This window comes from Loxodonta africana, chromosome 17 (assembly GCF_030014295.1).
Source record: "Loxodonta africana isolate mLoxAfr1 chromosome 17, mLoxAfr1.hap2, whole genome shotgun sequence".
Taxonomy (NCBI): Eukaryota; Metazoa; Chordata; class Mammalia; order Proboscidea; family Elephantidae; genus Loxodonta; species Loxodonta africana.
Genome location: NC_087358.1, coordinates 66,966,143 through 66,986,505, shown reverse-complemented (window position 1 = coordinate 66,986,505; position 20,363 = coordinate 66,966,143). Strand labels below are relative to the sequence as shown.

The 20,363-nt window shown below is 39.7% G+C and overlaps 1 protein-coding gene across 1 annotated transcript in view; it reads left to right on the top strand.

Annotated features, from left to right (window-relative positions):
- HTR2A (5-hydroxytryptamine receptor 2A) overlaps positions 1-19,960 on the top strand; it is an 89,272-nt gene extending 69,312 nt beyond the window's left edge. Inside the window, exon 3 of the mRNA XM_023551308.2 lies at positions 16,602-19,960. Within this exon, the coding sequence (XP_023407076.1) occupies positions 16,602-17,401 (800 nt within the window). The 3' untranslated portion in view covers positions 17,402-19,960. The remainder of the gene's footprint in view (positions 1-16,601) is intronic.
- The last annotated feature ends 403 nt before the right edge of the window (positions 19,961-20,363 follow it).

Genomic DNA, 20,363 nt, shown 5'->3' with positions numbered 1-20,363 from the left:
GAAGAACAAGAGACTGCCTTCTAGGAATCTGTCAAGGGCGTGTGATACTAAGGATATCGTTTGACAATTTCTGCGTTTGGTTGGATCACCTTTCTTGGGAATAGGCATATATATGGATCTCTTCCAGTCAGTTGGACTGGAAGCTGTCTTCCAAATTTCTTGGCATAGACCAGTGAGCACTTCAAGCACTGCATCTGTGTGTTGAAACATCTCAGTTAATATTCTGTCAATTCCTGGAGCCTTGTTTTTCACCAGTGCCTTCAGCACAGTTTGGACTTCCTCCCTCAGCACCATCGGTTCCTGATTATATGCTACCTCTTGAAATGGTTGAATGTCTACTAATTCTTTTTAGTATAATGACACTGTTTTCCTTCCATCTTCTTTTAATGCTTCCTGCATCATTTAATATATTCCCCAGAGAATCCTTCACTATTCCAACTCGAGGCTTGAATTTTTTCCTCAGTTCTTTCATCTTGAGAAATGCCAAACATGTTCACCCCTTTTGGTTTTCTATCTCCGGGTCTTTGCACATGTCATTGTAATACTTTACTTTGTCTTCTCAAGCTGCCCTTTGAAATATTCTGTTCAGCTCTTTTACAATATCATTAACATTACACGCAAGCAAAATTTTGCTGAAGGTCATTGAAAAGCAGCTGCAGCAGTATATCAACAGGGAATGGCCAGAAATTCAGGCCAGATTCAGAAGAGGCTGTGGAACCAGGGATATCATTGCTGGTGTCAGATGGATCCTGGGTGAAAGCAGAGAATACCAGAAAGATGTTTAACCTGTGTTTTATTAACTATGCAAAGGCATTCGACTGTGTGGATCATAACAAATTATGGATAACATTGGGAAGAATGGGAATTCCAGAACACTTAATTTTGCTCATGTACATAGATCAAGAGGCAGTTGTTTAGACAGAAGAAGGGGATACTGAGTGGTTTAAAGTCAGGAAAGGTGTGCATCAGGGTTGTATCCTTTTGCCATACCTATTTAATCTGTATGCTGAGCAAATAATCCAAGAAGCTGGACCATATGAAGAAGAAAGCGGCATCAGGATTGGAGGAAGACTCATTAACAACCTGTGTTATGCAGATGACACAATCTTGCATGCTGAAAGTGAAGAGGACTTGAAGCACTTACTGATGAAGATCAAAGACTACAGCCTTCAGCATGTATTACATCTCCACATAAAGAAAACAAAAATCCTCAAAACGGGACCAATAAGCAACATCATGATAAATAGAGAAAAGTTTGAAGTTCTCAAGGACTTCATTTTACCTGGATCCACAATCAACACCCATGGAAGCAGCAGTCAAGAAATCAAACAATGCACTGTACTGGGCAAGTGTGCTGCAGAGGCCCTCTTCAAAGTGTTGAAAAGCAAAGATGTCACTTTAAAGACTAAGGTGTGCCTGACCCAAGCCATGGGATTTTCAATCACATCATATCCATGTGAAAGCTGGACAATGAATAAGGAAGACGGAAGAAGAATCGATGCCTTTGAATTTAGTGTTGGTGAAGCATATTGAATATGTCACGGACTGCCAAAAGAATGAACAAATCTGTCTTGGAAGAAGTACAACCAGAATGCTCCTTAGAAGCATCTTACATACTTTGGACATGTTGTCAGGAGAGATCAGTCCCTGGAGAAGGACATCATGCTTGGTAAAGTACAGGGTCAGTGGAAAAGAGGAAGACCCTCAATGAGATGGATTGACACAGTGGCTGCAACAATGGGCTCAAGCATAACAACGACTGTAAGGATGGCGTTGGACCAGGCAGTGTTTCATTCTGTGGTGCATAAGTTTGCTATGAGTCAGAACCAACTCAACAGGCACCTAACAACAACAACAACAACATGTCATGGGCAGTGAGGCGTCATGTTTCAAAGCCACCAGCTAAGGCATGCACAATGGCTTGTACTTCAGGGAGACGTGGCACATTTCTTCCAAGTATTGTATATTGACTGGGACAGAACACAAGGTTTAAAATCTTTTTGGTTGCTTAGCTATACCCTAAAACCAAACCCACTGCCATTGAGTAGATTCTGACTCATAGAGACAGCATAGGTCAGAGTAGAACTGCCTCATGTGGTTTCCAAGGCTGTAAATCTTTACAAAGCAGACCACCATGTCTTTCTCTGGTGGAGTGGCTGGTGGGTTTGAGCTACTGACCCTTTGGTTAGCAGCCAAGCACTTTAACCACGGCACCACCAGGAATCCTCATATTTAGTTATATTGGTCAAAGAATTGAAACAATGATTTAAATGGCTTAACAGAAAACCTCACTGGACACATTTTTTCTTCTTTTGTTTTCAGATACCTAACACCCAAGTTGGGGGAGGTATGGAGGCAAGGGTCTTTTCCTTCTCAATCAATTCTCTACCTTGTTTTGCTGCAGAAAGTAAGCCTGAGCCCGTGGCAAAGTGAATAAAAAAAAAAATGAATAGATTAGTGTAATTAAGACACAAGGTGAAGCTGTAAAACTCTACTTGATTTAGTTTTATTTCAAATAAACATTTTCACTGGGCTTTTAATTTGATATATCCAGGGCTCTGGGCACTATTTATTTGTATATTAGGATCACCTAGGTTGTTTAATTCTTGATACTAACGTCCATTTAAGGAGCCTCCATGGCACACTGGTTAAGGGCTGAGCTGCCTACCAAAAGGTCAGTGGTTCAAACCCCCCAGCTGCCCCACGGGAGAAATATGAGGCAGTCTGCTCCCATAAAGATTACAGCCTAAAAACAATAGAAAGAATCAACAAGACCAAAAGCTGGTTCTTTGAAAAGGTCAACAAAATCAACAAACCATGGGCCAAACTGAAAAAAGAAAAACAGAAGAGGAAGCAAATAACCTAAATAATAAATGAGATAGGGCACATTACAACAGATTGAGCTGAAATAAAAAGGATCATAACAGAGTACTATGAAAAACTATACTCCAACAAATTTGGAAGGCCAGAGGAAATGGATAAATTTCTAGAAATGCACCACCTACATACACTAACACAACCTGAGAAAGAAAATCTGAACAGACCTATAGCAAGATAAGAGATCAAAGAGGTAATTTATAAAAAATTCCCAACAACAACAACAAGATAAAACCTCAGCCTGGATGGCCTCACTGGAGATTTCTACCCAATACTGAGAGAAGAGCTCACATCAGTACTACTCAAACTATTTCAGAGCATAGAAAAGGAAAGAATACTCCCAAATTCATTATATGAAACTGGCATAACCCTAATACCAAACCAAGGCAAAAAATCACAAAAAAGAAAATTACAAACAAATATCTCTCATGAACATAAATGAAAAAAATCTCAACAAAATTCTAGCCAATAGAATTCAGCATCATGTCAAAAAAAAAAATACACTATGACCAAGTGGGATTCATACCAAGTATGCAAGGATGGTTCAACATTAGAAAATCAATCAGTGTAATCCACCTCATAAATAAAACAAAAGAAAAAATCACCATAATCATCTCAATTGATGCAGAAAAGGCATTTGATAAAGTTCAACACCCTGATTAAAATAAAATAAAGTAGGAATAGAAGGATAATTCCTTAACATAATAAAGGGTATCTATACAAAACCAACAGCCGATATCATTCCCAACAGAGAGAGGTTGAAAGCATTCCCCCTGTGAATAGGAACAAGACAAGAATGCCCCTTATCACCACTCTTTTTTAACATTGTAGTGGAAGTCCTAGCTACGGCAACAAGGCAAGAAAAAGAAATAAAGGGCATCCAAAATGGAAAGAAAGAATTAAAACTATCCCTATTCGCAGATGATATGATACTATACATAGAGAACCCCAAAGATTCCACAAGAAAACTACTGAAACTAATAGATTCAGTAGAGTAGCAGAATACAAGATAAACATACAAAAATCAGTTAGATACCTATACACCAATAAATAGAATGATGACAAGGAAATAGGGAAAACAATACCATTTATAAAAAAAAAAAAATAGCCCCTAAAAAAATAAAATACTTAGGAATAAATCTAATCAGGCATATAAAAGACCTATACAAAGAAAACTACAAAACACTACTGTTAAGACACCAAAAAAGATCCACATAAATGGAAAAATATATCATGCTCATGGATAGGTAGACTCAACATTGTAAAAATGACAATTTCTACCCAAAGTAATTTGCAAATACAATGCAACCCTGATCCAAATACCAATAGTCTTCTTTAACGAGATAGAAAAACTAATCACCAACTTTATAGAGAAAGGAAAGAGACCCTGGATAAACAAAGCATTATTGAAGACAGAAGACAAAGTAGGAGGCCTCATACTACCTGATTTCAGAACCTACTATTCAGCCATGATAACCAAAATAGCCTGGTGCTGGTACAACAACAGACACATTGACCAGTGGAACAGAATTGAGAACCCAGATGTAAATCCATCCACTTTTGGTCAGCTGATCTTTGACAAAGGACCAAAGTTCGTTAAACGGGGAAAAGACAGTCTTTTTAACTAATGGTGCTGGCAAAACTGGATGTCCACCTGTAAAAAAATGAAACAGGACCCATACCTCACACCATACACAAAAACTAACTCAAAATGGATCAGAGACCTAAATATAAAAACCTAGAACAATAAAGATCATGCAAGAAAAAATAGGAACAATGCTACAGGCCCTAATACATAGCATAAATTCAATATAAACTGCCGGGGGCCAGCCTCAGCAAAGAACAGGGTTACCAGAGGAGGGGTAGAGTTCGGCGAAAAGGAATGAGAGGTAGTGTGTCTTATATTTTCATTTTGCAGAAAAAGAAAGCCTCTCTTTATTTTTTACATGGTCTTTTATATCATAAGCTTACAAAAGCATAACATCGCATGATCAATAAAGGGGCAGTACAAGATATAATCATCATAGATAACATCATTTCCCAGAGACATAATTTTCCAAGTGACACATAGTACAGTTCTGCATGCGCACACAAATACAATGAGTTTTTGTTTAGTTGAAGAGAACATTTTGTTGATTTAAAGTAACAATTGACTTCATACTGCTTTACACTTATGCTTAATCTTGCAATACCTTTCACAGTTTTTATAACAATTAATCTTTTTGCAAAACCATTGCCACATAGGCTTTGTCCATCTTGTCCAGGGTGGCCAAGTTCTTGAAGTCCAGCCACTTTGGGTTACGTCATATTGTCCACGATTATGCCAAGGACAATTAGCCCAATCTCTATACCCAAAGACCAGTCAAGCGCAGCAGTGAGCGGGGTAGACGAGAAGGTTGACCTGTAATTGGCTGAGAAATTGGCTGAGAGAACTCACTGCCTTTTGTTTTTCCACTTTTATGGGATCATGTGTGGGTGGTGGTTTAATCACAAAAAGGGCCTTGGTAAATACCAGGATTCCACCATCCTGTTTTTGTTTTCCATAGTTGAGCTATTCGTTTTCCCCCTAAGACAACTTCATGTTGATCCCCAGGTAATACACGGGCTGTCCCTACCCGGGATTTCACCAGGGGATTATGAGTAGGACGCCCCCCTCCAAAGGTCCCTAAATCTATAATGGAATTTTATGCTTATACATTCTGCTATACACAGGCTGAAAATGAAACAGAAACATAACACAGATGACAGAGATATTCCTGACTTTTCAGGAATTCTTCGATGTTTATGCTGGGGGCAGTGGGTGCAGAGGGGCCGCCCTTGCAGCCTGGCTCCTCCTGACTTTTCAGGAATTCTTCGATGTTTATGCTGGGGGCAGTGGGTGCAGAGGGGCCGCCCTTGCAGCCTGGCTCCCAGCAATAAACCACAAGTAATTATGCACAAACACCAGAATATAAACTAGGTAACAGAGAGCTCCTAAATATTAAACACTTATGCTCATCAAAAGACTTCACCAAAAGAGTAAAGAGAGAACCTACAGATTGGGAAAAAATTTTGGCTACGACGCACCCGACAAGGGTTTAATCTCTAAAACCTATAGAATACTTCAACACCTCAATAACAAAAGGACAAATAATCCAATTAAAAAGTGGGCAAAGAATATAAACATACACTTCACCAAAGAAGACATTCAGGTGGCTAATAGACACATGAGGCAATGTTCAAGATCATTAACCATTACAGAAATAAAAATCAAAACTACAGTGAGATACCATCTCACCCAAACATTACTGGCATTTATAAAAAAAAAAATAATAATAAATTTTGGAGGGCTGTGGGAAGATTGGAACTCTTGTACACTGCTGGTGGGAATGTAAAATGGTATAGCCGCTACGGAAAATAATATGGCACTTCCTGAAAAAGCTAGAAATAGAAACACCATATGATCCAGCAACCCCACTCCTAGGAACATATCCTAGAGAAATAAGAGCAGTCACAGGAATAGACATATGCACACGCATGTTCATTGAAGCATTATTCACAATAGTGAAAAGATGGAAACAACCTAAGTTCCCATCAACAGATGAATGGATAAATAAATGATGGTACATACACACAATGGAATACTACACAATGATACAGAACAATGATGAATCTGTGAAACACCTCACAACATGGATGAACCTGGAGAGCATTGTGCTGAGTGAAATAAATCAATCACAAAAGGACAAATATTATATGAGACTACTATTGTAAAAACCCAAGAAAAGGTTTACACGCAGAAAAAGAAAAACAATCTTTGATGGTTATGAGGGAGGGAAGAGGTAGTGAAGCGAAATCACTAACAAGACAGTAGACAACTTTGGTGAAGGGAAAGACAACACACAATATAGGGGAAGTCACCACAACTTGACCAAGGCAAAGTCATGGAAGCTTCCTAGACACATCTAAGCACCTTGAGGAACTGAGTTACAAGGGCTGAGGGCCAGGGACCATGGTCTTGGGGGACATCTAGGTCAATTGGCATAACATAGTTCATAAAGAAAATGGTCTACATCCTACTTTGGTGAGTAGTGTCTGGGGTCTTAAAAGCTTGCCAGTGGCCATCTAAGATACATCTACTGGTCCCATCATCTCTGGAGCAAGGAAGAATGAAGAAAACCTAAGATACCAGGAAAATATCAGTCCAAAGGACTAATGGACCACAAGTACCACAGCCTCCACCAGCCTGAAGACAGGGATCACAATAGAGGGTTCCAGACAGAGCAGGAGAAAAATGTAGAATAAAATTCAAATTCACAAAAAAAGACCAAACATACTGGTCTGACAGAGACTTATAGGAACCCCCGAGACTATGGCCCCTGATCACCCAGCTAATTGAGAACTGAAGCACTCCTGAAGTCCACCTTTCAGCCAAAGATTAAAAAAAAAAAGATTAGACAGACCTATAAAACAAACAATAACACATGGGAGGAATGTGCTTCTTAGATCAACCAAGTGTATGAGACCAAATGGGCAACACCTGCCTAAAAGCAAAGACGAGATGGCAGGAAGAGACACAAAACCTAGACAAATGGACACAGGGAACCCGGGCTGCAAAGGGAAAGGGGGAGAGTGCTACACATTGCGGCGATTCAACCAACGTCTCAAAACAATTTGTGTATAAATTTTTGAATGAAAAACTTATTTGTGCTGTAAACTTCCACCTAAAACACACTTTAAAAAAAAAGAGATTACAGTCTAGGAAACTCTACGGGGCAGTTCTAATCTGTCCTATAGGGTCACTATGAATCAGAATGTTCAATGTCTGTGTAGGGCCTGGGATTAATATTTTTAAAGCCCTAACAGAGTCCCTGGGTAGTGCAGTTAGCATACGTGGCTGCTCACTGGAAGCCTGGAGGTTAGTGTCTACTCAGAGGTACCTCGGAAGAGGTCATCTACTTCCCAAAAATCAGCCCCCGAAAACCCTGCGGAGCACAGTTCTACTCTGACACACATGGGGTCACCATGAGTCGGAGCTGACTTGACTGGTTTTATTTGATGAATCAGAATCTCTAGGAATGAGGCCCAGGCAATGTCATATTTAAAAACTCCCCAGGTGATTCTAATGTGCAGCCAAGTTGCGATAACTGCAATATATGAAAGAAACTAGGTATTATCAGGGTTTTATTTTTTAAATATTTGGCCTCAAAGAATACTGTCTTTCTAGATGAAATTTTGACTTTGGGATTTAAGAACAAAAAAAAAGGAAGAAATTACCAAGGTGCCGAGAACCATCGGGGTGTGTGTGTGGGTGTGTGGGTGTCTGTGTGTGTGTGTGTGTGTGTGTGTGTGTGTGTGTGTATACTTTGTACTTGTACTTGGGACATTAATGTAATTCAGGGTCATTAACCCCCTGGGATCTAGAACTCTTTTGGTAATCGGATGGAAGCCCTAGATTATTTCTTCAAAGACAAGTACATACATGCAAAATCTTGCAAGTCATTTTAGGGAGATCACAGAGTTCCTGAAACCAATGTTAAGGACTTCTGATGTAGTCGTAGATTTTTATAACTACCATTTGAAGAACAAATAAGGATGTAAAAAAAAAAAAAAATCAGGCATAAGAATTGAGAAACCTAAATATGCATCTTGGTTTTGGCCCTAAATTGCTGTGTGATTCTAAATAAACCATTTAAGCTTGCTGGGCCTTATCTTCATATCTATAAGATGAAATTTTTACCTGCCAGTGGGCAGTGTGGGTAATACTTTTTACAATTTTGTAAAAAGCTGATCAAGGAGTGAATTAATATATGTGAAAGTCTTTGAAAAGTTGCATTTTATTACTAAAGCTATTCAGAATTAATCAACGCACACAACTCCTTGGGTTCCTGGCAAGTTTATCTAGCTCTCATTTTTAGGTATATCTGCCTTGTCAGCACACCATAGATTATCAGGAGTTTAAGAACCCTTGAGCTTTACATTCTTAATTAGAAGTATAATGACCCATTTGCCCTATGTATTCAATCCTTCAATCTCATTATTATTCTGTAGTATTCACTTGTGGTCCTTCCTATCTGTCAAATTGCTAATAAATCCATCCTTAACCAGTAAATCAGCCGCCACCGAGTTGGCTCTGACTTATGGCCACGCCTGTGTGTCAGAGTAGAACTGTGCTCTGTAGAGTTTTCAATGGCTGATTTTTCAGAAGTAGCTCGCCAGGCCTTTCTCCTGAGGCACTTCTGAGTGGACTCGAATCTCCAACATTTTGGATAACATCTGAGGGCATTAACCATTTGTTCCATCCACAAACTCCAAATCCATTGTTATAACTAGGAAAAAAAAATCATTTTCTGTCATCAAGCATACATTGAAGTGCAAAGGAAAAGAGGTATAGTTCCAGAAGAACTGAAACCCTGTGAACCAAAATTCAGTCTTTTTCACAAGAGCCCTGAAATACTTGTCTCTCTGTTCCCTCCACCTCTTTCCTGACCCAAGGTGTCCAGGGATTCCTACCAGAGACTCAATACTTAGTAAGGGCAAACCTTGTTTCCCAAGGAAAGTACACCATCTCAGAATTATCTTCAGTCCTAAGATATTACCAGATGCTATCACGTCAACTCTGACTCATGACAACCACCATATGTCAGAGCAGAACTGTGCACCACAGAGTTTTCGGTGGCTGAATTTTCAGAAGTAGATTGCCAGACCTCTCTTCCAAGGCAAGAGGTCTCTGGGTGGACTCGAACCATTAACCTTTTGGTTAGCAGCTGAGCTTGTTAACCATTTGTACCACCCAGTTAAAGTGTGAAAATTTAGGATTAAGAATAAATCCCACCATGGTCTCATCTATCTTGAGACCAGAAGAATTAGATGGTGCCCAGCTACCACTACTACCTGTTCTGAGCAGGGACACAATAAATGGTCCCAGATAGAATGGGAGAAAAATGTAGAACAAAACTGAAATTCATGAAACAGGCCAGATTTACTGGATCAGTGGAGACTAGAGGAACTCCCGAGACTATCACCCCCTTTCAGCTAAATAGATTGGCTGATAAAATAAAGAGTATCACCTGTGAGTACTGTGCTCCTTTAAAATATCATCTATATGAGACCAAACGGTCAACATTTACCCTAAAGCAAAGATGATAAGGTAAGGGGAGGGACAAGGAAGCTAGATTAATGGAAACAGAACAACCAGAATGGAAATAATAGACTACATCATGAAAAATGTAACCAATGTCACTGAACAATATGTATAGAAATTGTTAAATGGGGATCTAATTTGCTGTGTAAACTTTCACCAAAGACACAATAAAATATCATAATTTTTTAATAAATATAGAAATGAATAAAGCTTGTCTTTCATAGCCATCGGTTCAGGGTTGATGTCATTTACCCAGGCTATGGTAAGACTTTAACTAGAGGTGGGAGCAAACTTCATGTGCAAAAAGTCAGCAGAGCTATGAGAAAGACACCAGTCAAAGGCTTCGTGCTCTCGGGTGTCAATGTTTCACACCGATCTCGTTGTCTGAGTTTTAAGGGAAAGAATAAGAATGTGCGTGGAGGATCCGGTGCTGCGTTTGAATTTTGATTGTTGTTTTTCACTCCTCTAGAAAAATATATTAAGCAAAATGCAGAGTCACGTAGTTCAAGCTATTGTCTGTTCATAAAGGAAAATGCTTTCTATGCAGAAATTTCAAGTGAGAGGAGACGTCAGGTCAGGTCTCCAAAAGTAGCTATTATCAAAGAAAGCAGCCAGAAAATTACTGCACTAGAGACGGCTGTGACCGCAATCTTGGGTATCAGCCAGCTTCTTTGTCTTTCTTGGTCAGATCATGCTTTCGAACTGTTTATGTACCCACAAAGTTTATCTAAGTGTTCTAGTTCTCTGAAACAAAAACTCTTCGCCTATATTATAGAGTATAGGCTACCTGGGTGGTGCAAATGGTTAAGTGCTTGACTGTTCACCAAAAGTTTGGCGTTTCAAACACACCCAGAGACAACTCAGAAGAAAGACCTGGAGATTTGCTTCTGAAAGATCACAGCCATCGAAAACCCTATGGAGCAGTTTTACACTGCACACGTGGGGTGACCATGAGTTGGAACCGACACAACAGCAGGTTTTGTTTTGTTTTATTACAGAGTATTGCTTTAATTTTCTATTTATCCTTTCTGTAAACCCTCACTGAACACTTACTACGAGTGAAGCACTGAAAAAGAATGGTATGTGGTAGTTTTCAAAATACTCTTTTTACATGTAAAGAGAACGGGCCATTTAAAGTCCTAATTGGTTTGATTCTCCCCCTCTAAACCAAGGACCCCCTTCTAGACACAGACTGACCTATCTCTACCTTTCTGCCACATTCTCTTTAATCCAGAAGGTGGGTCTTTACCCCAGGCAACTAAGAGGGAAATCTCCCCTTCAGTACAAATGTCTCTATCACCCCTTTCCCTTTCTGGCTGCAGAATAGAGCCATTCTGGAGGGTAGTGTGTCTGTATGTGTGCATGCCTGAGTGTGTGTGAGAGAGTGTGTGTGAGTGTGTGTGTGTTTTCTCCCCAACCACAGGACACACTTCTGAATTCCAAATGATTGAATAATTTGGTGTCTTAGGTAATTCAATACTCTGGTTAATTGAGAATTGCAACTTACATAAATTACCAGATGGCAAACAAATATTTCCTTTCTATTAATCAGGAAAATAAACACCCAAGAGTTTAATAGCAAAGTCATACACCATTTTTGGACAGTTGAAATTTTCTTTATGTGTATCATGACTAATAGTACTGGTGGTAATTCATCATATTAGAAAAGCAATCTACAGTTCTAGCTGTACAAAATTAAAATTGATTGAAAGCCTATACCACCCGAGCAGAGTTAATAATTGCATCATTTTTAAGCCTATAGTACATAGCCGAAATGTGTTTTAATAACCAAAAGGTGGGTGGTTCACAGAAGAACTAGATGGTGCCTGGCTACCACCAGTGACTGCCCTGACAGGGAACACGATAGAGAGTCCCTGACAGGGCAGGAGAAAAGTGGTAGGCAGAAGTCAAATTCTAGTAAAAAGACCAGACTTAATGATCTGACCGAGACTGGAGGAACCCCAGAAGACATGTCCCCTGGACTCTCTGTTAACCCAGAACTAAAATCATTCCGGAAGCCAACTCTTCAGAAAGAATAGGCTGGACTATAAGACATACAATGATACTTGTAAAGAGTGTGCTTCTTAGTTCAGGTAGATACATGAGACTAAATGGGCAGCTCCTGTCCGGAGGTGAGATGAGAAGGCAGAAAGGGACAGGACCTGGCTGAATGGATGGGAAATCTGGCATAGAAAGGAACAATGTGTGGTCACATTATAGGGAGAGCAACTAGGGTTGCATAACAATGTGTGTATAATTTTGTATGAGAAGCTAACTTGAGCTGTAAACTTTCACCTAAAGCACAATTTTTTAAAAAAAGGTGGGTGGTTCAAACCCACCCAGTGACTCCACAGGAGAAAGACCTGGTAAGCTGATTCTGTAAAGATTACAGTCAAAAAAACCCTAAATGGGTCGCTATGAGCCCAAATCAACCCTACAGCACCTAACAACAAGTTTAAGAAGATCTACTATATACTAAAATCTAATACATACAGAGCAAATAGATTAGAACAAAATAATGTTAATGTCTGTAATCTGAATAGTTCCATGGAGAAAGCTACTCTCACATTTATCTACCATTGACAGAGCACCCACTCTGAACTAGGCGTTGTTCGAGGTGCTCTGCATATTGATTTCATCGTATCCTCACCACATCCATGGAGATATGTTGGTGCCAACCTCACATTATAGATGAAGAACTGAGGTCTACAAGGATGAAGTAACCAGTCCAAGAACACAGCCAGAGCCAAGACTCAAACCCAGATCTGTCTCATTCCAAAACATCTGTTCTAATCAATGACTGTCTGCACTAACGAAGACCATGTAGATGAGTACAGGAAACATCTTTCACAGATAAGTCCTAACACTTGGAAAACAAAACACTCTTCTGAGGGATAATGTCTTAAAGTTCACCTCCAAGAGTTTTCTGATGGATAAGCAGAACTGGTGGGTGTCCAGAGGTTCCTATTAGAGCCACAGCTCTTGCTGGCCTACAGAATGTTCCCAACGACAGGCCAGGGACAGAGAGGAATGAGGGAAATGAAGAGTCATTAACCACACAGAGTGTCCTAGAGAACAGCTCTGATGTCATTTATCTCCACCTTCCAAGAATACTGGGACAGCCTTGCATAGACAAGTGATAAATATTGTCAATTAAGTCTGTGAAGATAATGGCAAATGTCACTCAGAAAGATTTGCATTGACTATTCCATTAACTCAAACTAATGTCTCCCTCTTGCCAGGATGGGCAGCGTGAGGTGATGTGGAGTTAGGAGGGGAACTTTGTTCCGCGTACACAGAAGTTAGATTATCGAACCTCAAAGAAAGTTTCTTGAGGAGTGTCATGGATTGGATTGTGTCCCCCAAAAAATATGTGTCAACTTGGTTAGGCCATGATTCCCAGTATTGTGTGGTTGTTCTCCATTTTGTAATTGTAATTTTATGTTGACCTCCCTTACTCAGGCCACCTCCCTGATTCAAGGTAAACGGAGTTTCCCTGGGGTGGGGCTTGCACCGCCTTTTATCTCTCAAGAAATAAAAGGGAAGCAAGCCAAGAGTTGGGGACCTCATACCACCAAGAAAGCAGCACTGGGAGCAGAGTGTATCTTTGGACCTGGGTTCCCTGCACCAATGGAAGACTGATGACAAGGACCTTCCTCCAGAGCCGAGAGAGAGAGAGAGTCTTCCCCTGGCACCAGCGCCCTGAATTTGGACTTACGGCCTACTTGACTGTGAAAGAATAAAATTCTCTTTGTTAAAGCCATCCACTTGTGGTATTTCTGTTATGACAGCACTAGATGACTATGACAAGGAGGATGGCAAGTTAAGCTGCAGCCCCCAATCCAGTGAGGAATCTGTGTTCTTGGCTGGGTTGAGACCACATATTCGACTCTAAAGGGTGGTCAGAAGCACTGACCAAGACACCCCTTGGTATGTGTCTCTGTGGGAGCTGAAAATATGGGCAGGAGTGAGGAGGAGAGTTTTTTCTTACTCTTCTTCCCAGGATGCCCCTGTGGTATCTACCCTTTCATGAAGGGAGCAACAGGAAACTAAGTCACACAGTATTTGCTTCATGTGTCCTCTCCTTTCCCAACACCCCATTTGGCCTGACCAGCCCCAGGCCAGTAGAGGAAGACACCCCCATGCCCCTTGGGAACAGAGAGGTGCTACAGACGGATGATGGTCTACACAACAGGATCCAGCCTGTCTGAATCTGCAGGACTTCAGAAAGGGGGCAAAACCACACAATTGCACAAAATAGTTGTCAACCACCAGCTGACTCTCCCTTTAATAAGGTCCCATCATCATGGGCAGTTGCCATCAAGTTGATTCCAATTCACGGTGTTGTTAGGGATTGAATTGTGTCTGCCAGAAATGTGTGTCAATTTGGCTATTTTATGATTCCCAGTATTGTGTGATTGTCCACCATTTTGTCATCTGATGTGATTTTCCTATGTGTTATAAATTCTACCTCTACGATGTTAATGAAGCAGGATTAGAGGCAGTTATGTAAATGAGGCAGGACTCAATCTACAAGATTAGGTTGTATCTCGAGTCAACCCCTTTTGAGATATAAAAGAGGGAAACGAGCAGAGAAATGTGGGGACCTCATACCACCAAGAAGGCAACTCGAGGAGCAGAGCACGTCCTTTGGATCTGGGGTTCCTGTGCTGAGAAGCTCCTAGACCAGGGGAAGACTGATGACAAGGATCTTCCCCCCAGAACCGACAGAGAGAGAAAGACTTTCCCTAGAGCTGGTACCCTGAATTTGGACTTCTGAGAGAATAAATTTCTGTTTATTAAAGCCCTCCATTTGTGCTATTTCTGTCATAGCAGCTCTAGAAAACTAAGACAGTGGCCTCATATGTGTCAGAGTAGAACTCTGCTCCAGAGGGATTTTATGGAAATAGATTGCCAGGCCTTTCTTCCAAAGTGCCTCTGGATGGACTCAAACCTCCAATCTTTTGGTTGGCAGCCAAAAGTTAGAGGTTCAAGTCCACCCAGAGGCACCTCAGAAGAAAGGCCTGGTGATCTATTTCTGAAAAAAATCAGCTATTGAAAACCCTGTGGAACACAGTTATACTCTGATACAGATGGCAACTGGTTTTCTAGAAAATCATCATGATTAGAGGCCAGGTGTTGCTTTTACTTACTTCTGCTCTCTCCTCTGCCTAAGCCCTGTACCTGACAGAGCTGTCCAGGTCCCCCAAATGTAAATGGCAGAACAACTGTCTAGGGGCTCATGTTCCCATATATTGGCTCATTCTGTACTAATTTTTATATTTTCCAATAAAAGAACTGTCTGTGGCTGCTTTCTTTTTAGTAATTCAACCTTATAAAAGCACTACTACTGATATATATAGATATATAATGGCCTTTATGGGACAATTGCAAATTTGAACAATTTATATTTAATAATATTAAGGAAATCTAAATATTTAGTTAGGAGTGACAAGGGTATTGTGATCATTTTTCTCTGTTTTTTAAGAGTGCATAGCTTTTAGAGCTACATCATAACATTTTTACAGATGAAATGATCTGTCTCGGATTTGTTTCCAAATAGCATGTGGGGGGTGGCAGCAGGGAAGTATACGGGAGACAAGGTCGGCCTGGGGTCGATGATTGTCGGAGCTGGGTGACGTGCTCGTGAGAATTGATTGTGCTGTTCTTTTGTACATGCTGAAATTTTTTCCTGTAATAAAAAGTGTTAAAAATGATCAAAATCAGAGTTATTTTAAGTTCGTATTAGAAAAATCATATTTTTAAAAATGTTTAATGATATGTCGTTTTTATGATTTACTGTTAAATGGAATCACCGGATCAAAAAATTACATAAAGTACTGCCTTTATATATACTTAAAATATTCAGGGAAATAGAAGGAAGAAAATAGACAAAATGTAAGTTATTGTTGTCCCTGGCTGGTGAAAATATGTTATTTTTCTTTATTCTTCTTGCTTTTCTGTATTTTCCAAATTTTCTAGAAAGAAATTGTATTATAATTTTATAAAGTTCCTTTTAATAAAGCATGCTCATGATATAGTTATGTGAAAAAAGTTACATAAGTATATATAAACTAGAATCCCAATTCTGTTTAAAAATGTATGTGCGTGTTGTGTGTGTGCGTACCTGAAAGGCATTTCTGTTTTTTGGTTTCTTGTGTATTTTCTTGAATTAATAAGTATAATGTTAGAAAGCTGGAGCATGAAAAATTAAAGCTAGAGTTATTGTATTTCTTTATGCAGCTGCTAACTTAAAGGTCAGCAGTTTGAATCCACTAGCCACTCTTTGGAAACTCTATGGAGCAGTTCTATTCTGTCATATAGGGTCACTATGAGTTGGAATCGACACACAGTAAGTTGTAAGTAATGGACTATGTAGGGGAATGCAATAGATAAGTATAAGGAGCTTTATAATATACACTTAGAAAACAGAAAAGTGAATCCAAATAAATTTCAAAAAATTCTCAGTGAAAGTACGTGTTTAATTTTATACTCTGCTGATATAAGATCCTTTGAACAACTACCATTGTATAGTGATATTCTTGCCTTCATACACTCAATTTTTTAATAATCATTGTTCCCTTTTCTTTCCCATTTCCAGGTATTTCCATGCCAATACCCGTCTTTGGGCTACAGGATGATTCCAAGGTCTTTAAGGAAGGGAGTTGCTTACTTGCCGACGATAACTTTGTCCTGATAGGCTCCTTTGTGTCATTTTTCATTCCTTTAACCATCATGGTGATCACCTACTTTTTAACTATCAAGTCACTCCAGAAAGAAGCTACTTTGTGTGTGAGTGAGCTTGGCACTCGGGCCAAACTAGCTTCTTTCAGCTTTCTCCCTCAGAGCTCCCTGTCTTCAGAGAAGCTTTTCCAGCGCTCCATCCACAGGGAGCCAGGGTCCCACGGCAGGAGAACTATGCAGTCCATCAGCAACGAGCAGAAGGCGTGCAAGGTGCTGGGCATCGTCTTCTTCCTGTTCGTGGTGATGTGGTGTCCCTTCTTCATCACCAACATCATGGCCGTCATCTGCAAAGAGTCCTGCAATGAGGACGTCATCGGAGCCCTGCTCAACGTGTTCGTGTGGATCGGTTACCTCTCCTCAGCGGTCAACCCACTTGTGTACACGCTGTTCAATAAGACCTACAGGTCAGCTTTTTCACGGTACATTCAATGTCGGTACAAGGAAAACAAGAAACCGCTGCAGTTAATTTTAGTGAACACTATACCAGCCTTGGCCTACAAGTCTAGTCAACTCCAAACAGGCCAGGGGAAGAATGCAAAGAAAGACGCCAAGACGACAGAGAATGACTGCTCGCTGGTTGCTCTAGGAAAACAACAGGTAGAAGACACTTCTACAGACAATGTCAACACAATGAATGAAAAGGTTAGCTGTTTGTGATAGGCTGGTTGCCATGGTAACTGTGGCCAGGCACACTGAGCAAGTTTTCACCTATATGGAAAAAAAAAGAATAGGAAGACTGGAAAAAAAAAAAATTAGGCCAGTCTAATAGAACCGACAATAACATCAGTATGCGCCTCATTTTATTCTGTCAATGAAAAGCAGGGTAAATGCCACAAAATGTGCACTTCTATAATGTCCTGACAGCATGTCCAGCTGTGAGTTTTATGGTATTTATTTTTAACATTGTAAAAGGTATGTCTTTAAAATAATTAGCTTTCATTGTATAGTTACGATGAGGCCATAAATAAATCTAAATTAATTTTGGTTTTTGAATGGAAACCTTGCTAGTGTGTTGTTAATTGATGGCATTGTGTTTCGTGGTTACCTCTTGCTGTGAACATAAATAGCTATAAATAGTGAAAATCTGTTGACAATATTGGCCTCTTACATAAAGGAAGACTCTCATGAAAACTTACCATCATCTATATTTTGAAAGACAAAGAAAACACTAAGGACAGTGTTACGCAATCTGTATTGCTAAAATAACGAAATACTTCACGACATTTTTTATTCCTGCTTTTTCATAGATGCCATTTCAAAGTATTCATAAGGTCGCTGACATTTGCGGCATTTCAAGTTAATTCCTCTCAGAAGTGAAAAAGACTTTAAATGTTATTTAATAACTACTGCTGCTTTCTCTTCTACTTCTTGTGCTTTGCTCTGAATTTCCAACGTGCTCTTGTTTCGTGTTTGTTCTACTAGGTAAATTATCAAAAGGATAGCTTAACAGTACCAAATACATTTCTAGAAATTGCTTCTTTAAAACCGCAGCACAGAGGTATGGGGTGGCTTCCTCTGTAATGACTGCATCATGCATGCGCTTCTTTGAGCAGTAAGCAGTATGTTGATGTAACTCCGTCAAGATTGAGAAATAAACTCAGGTTTCTGGTTGTTAAAGGCAGTGTCTTAGGACAGCTCTGTAAAAAGCAGGTATCTTCCCCATCGACAGCCACCGGATAAATTGATGCTTTCAGATCGGTCTTTATTATGTACTAAAACTATTCAGCTTGCTTCCACACTCATCTACTGAGTGTATACCACAGGTGAAGCCATTCGCTAGGTAAACCAGGTGCTGTCAAGTTGACTCTGACTCATGGTGACCCCGTGTGTGTGACAGCTGGACTGTGCTCCATATCAGTAGCTGATTTTTCAGAAGTAGATCGCCAGACCTTTCTTCCAAAGCACCTGTGAGTGGACTTGAACCACCAACCTTTCCGTTAGCAACCAAGAGCATGAACTGATTACACTACTTGGAGCTCCAATTTGCTAGGTACTAGGTTAGGGAAACCCTGGTGACGTCGTGGTTAAGTGCTACAGCTGCTAACCAAAGGGTTGGCAGTTTGAATCCATCAGGTGCTCCTGGGAAACTCTATGGGGCAGTTCTACTCTGTCCTATAGGGTCACTATTGAGACTTGACTGCACTGGGTAGGGATATAAAGGAGCCCTGGTAGTGCAGTAGTTAAAAGCTCGGCTGCTAATCAAAGAGTCAGCAGTTTGAAGCCGCAAGCTGCTTCTTCGGAAACCCTATGGGGCAGTTCTACTCTGTCCTATAGGGTCGCTATGAGTCAGAATCGACTTGACAGCAATGGGTTTTGGGTTTTTGAATAAAACAAATCCCTGCCCTTAAAGAAAATAACTAAACTAAAATTGTTCTTCTCAAAATACAAGACTTCTTTTGAGAATCAGTTAAATTGATTTCTTTTTACCTGGTTCAAAAACAAATTTTCTTCAACTCTGAAGGTAGTATTCTCAAATAAGTTTTCCTGATTGGTTGCCATTGAATTCCAAACAAACAAAAGGGGAAGAAAAAAACAAGATAAAAATGGCAATTAATTTAGAAATACACACTTCAGCCTGAACCCAAGGTATGACTACCAAGTGTCATGAAAGATTTCTACTGTCCCTCTCTAAAAATTAACTCATTTCAGTATTACTCACCAACACTGGACTCTCTAATAAAGAAGCAGGTAATATAATATTTTGTAGAAAAATTTGCTAAAGAGATTAACAGCAGTTAATTCACCCTGACAGAATAGAACTGCCCCATAGGGTTTCCAAGGAGCGGCTGGTGGATTTGGTCGACCTTTCAGTTAGCAGTGGAGTGCTTAACCACTGCACTGCTAGGGCTCCTGATGCTGTTACTCAATGTTAAGTTGCACATTGTTGCTGAATTAGATGTAGGATATGTGATTACAATACTAAAGCATTTCATATTGAATGAAAAATAGCTTTTTCCCTAAGCCTTTTGAAAAAATGAAGAGATTTTAAAAACTGAAGCATATGAGAGGTGCCGTTGTGTAATGTGGAAATGCATTAGGTCTATCCTAATTGTGTCCTTAGAGATACATTGTTGACTTGAAAAGATGGTTTGCTATTTCAAAGCTAGAATTTATAGTAAGCCGTTAGTACCAAGCCTTCATTTGACTGACTACTCCTTATGATTTTATATACTAACTGGTAAAAATATAAATGACTCTGTTCTAGTAATATATTTTGTCTTAGTTCATAACTCTGCACATCTCATTATATATTAAAGATTACAGATTCTACCCTAATATACTCAATCTTGATCAGGACGAATATAAATACCGCCTGACAGATGTCTTTTGACTACATATATATTACAATGTGAATGTGTTTCTTTGCTCTCTGTAAGTATCTATTTGAGTGTATATAGACCAACGTGTATCTGTATCTATGTGCAGACAGGTTCCCATGCACTTTATTCAATATTTATATATTTATATGGAGGAAAAGCAAGAAATAGTAATGAAACACTCAGTATATGCCCCTGTGTGCATGTTCGTATCATGTCAGTTTAAAATGTGAATTCATATTCTAATGTTTCTCTGACCTACCATTGCTGTCAAAGCTGATTAAGTGTAACGGGGGGTATCA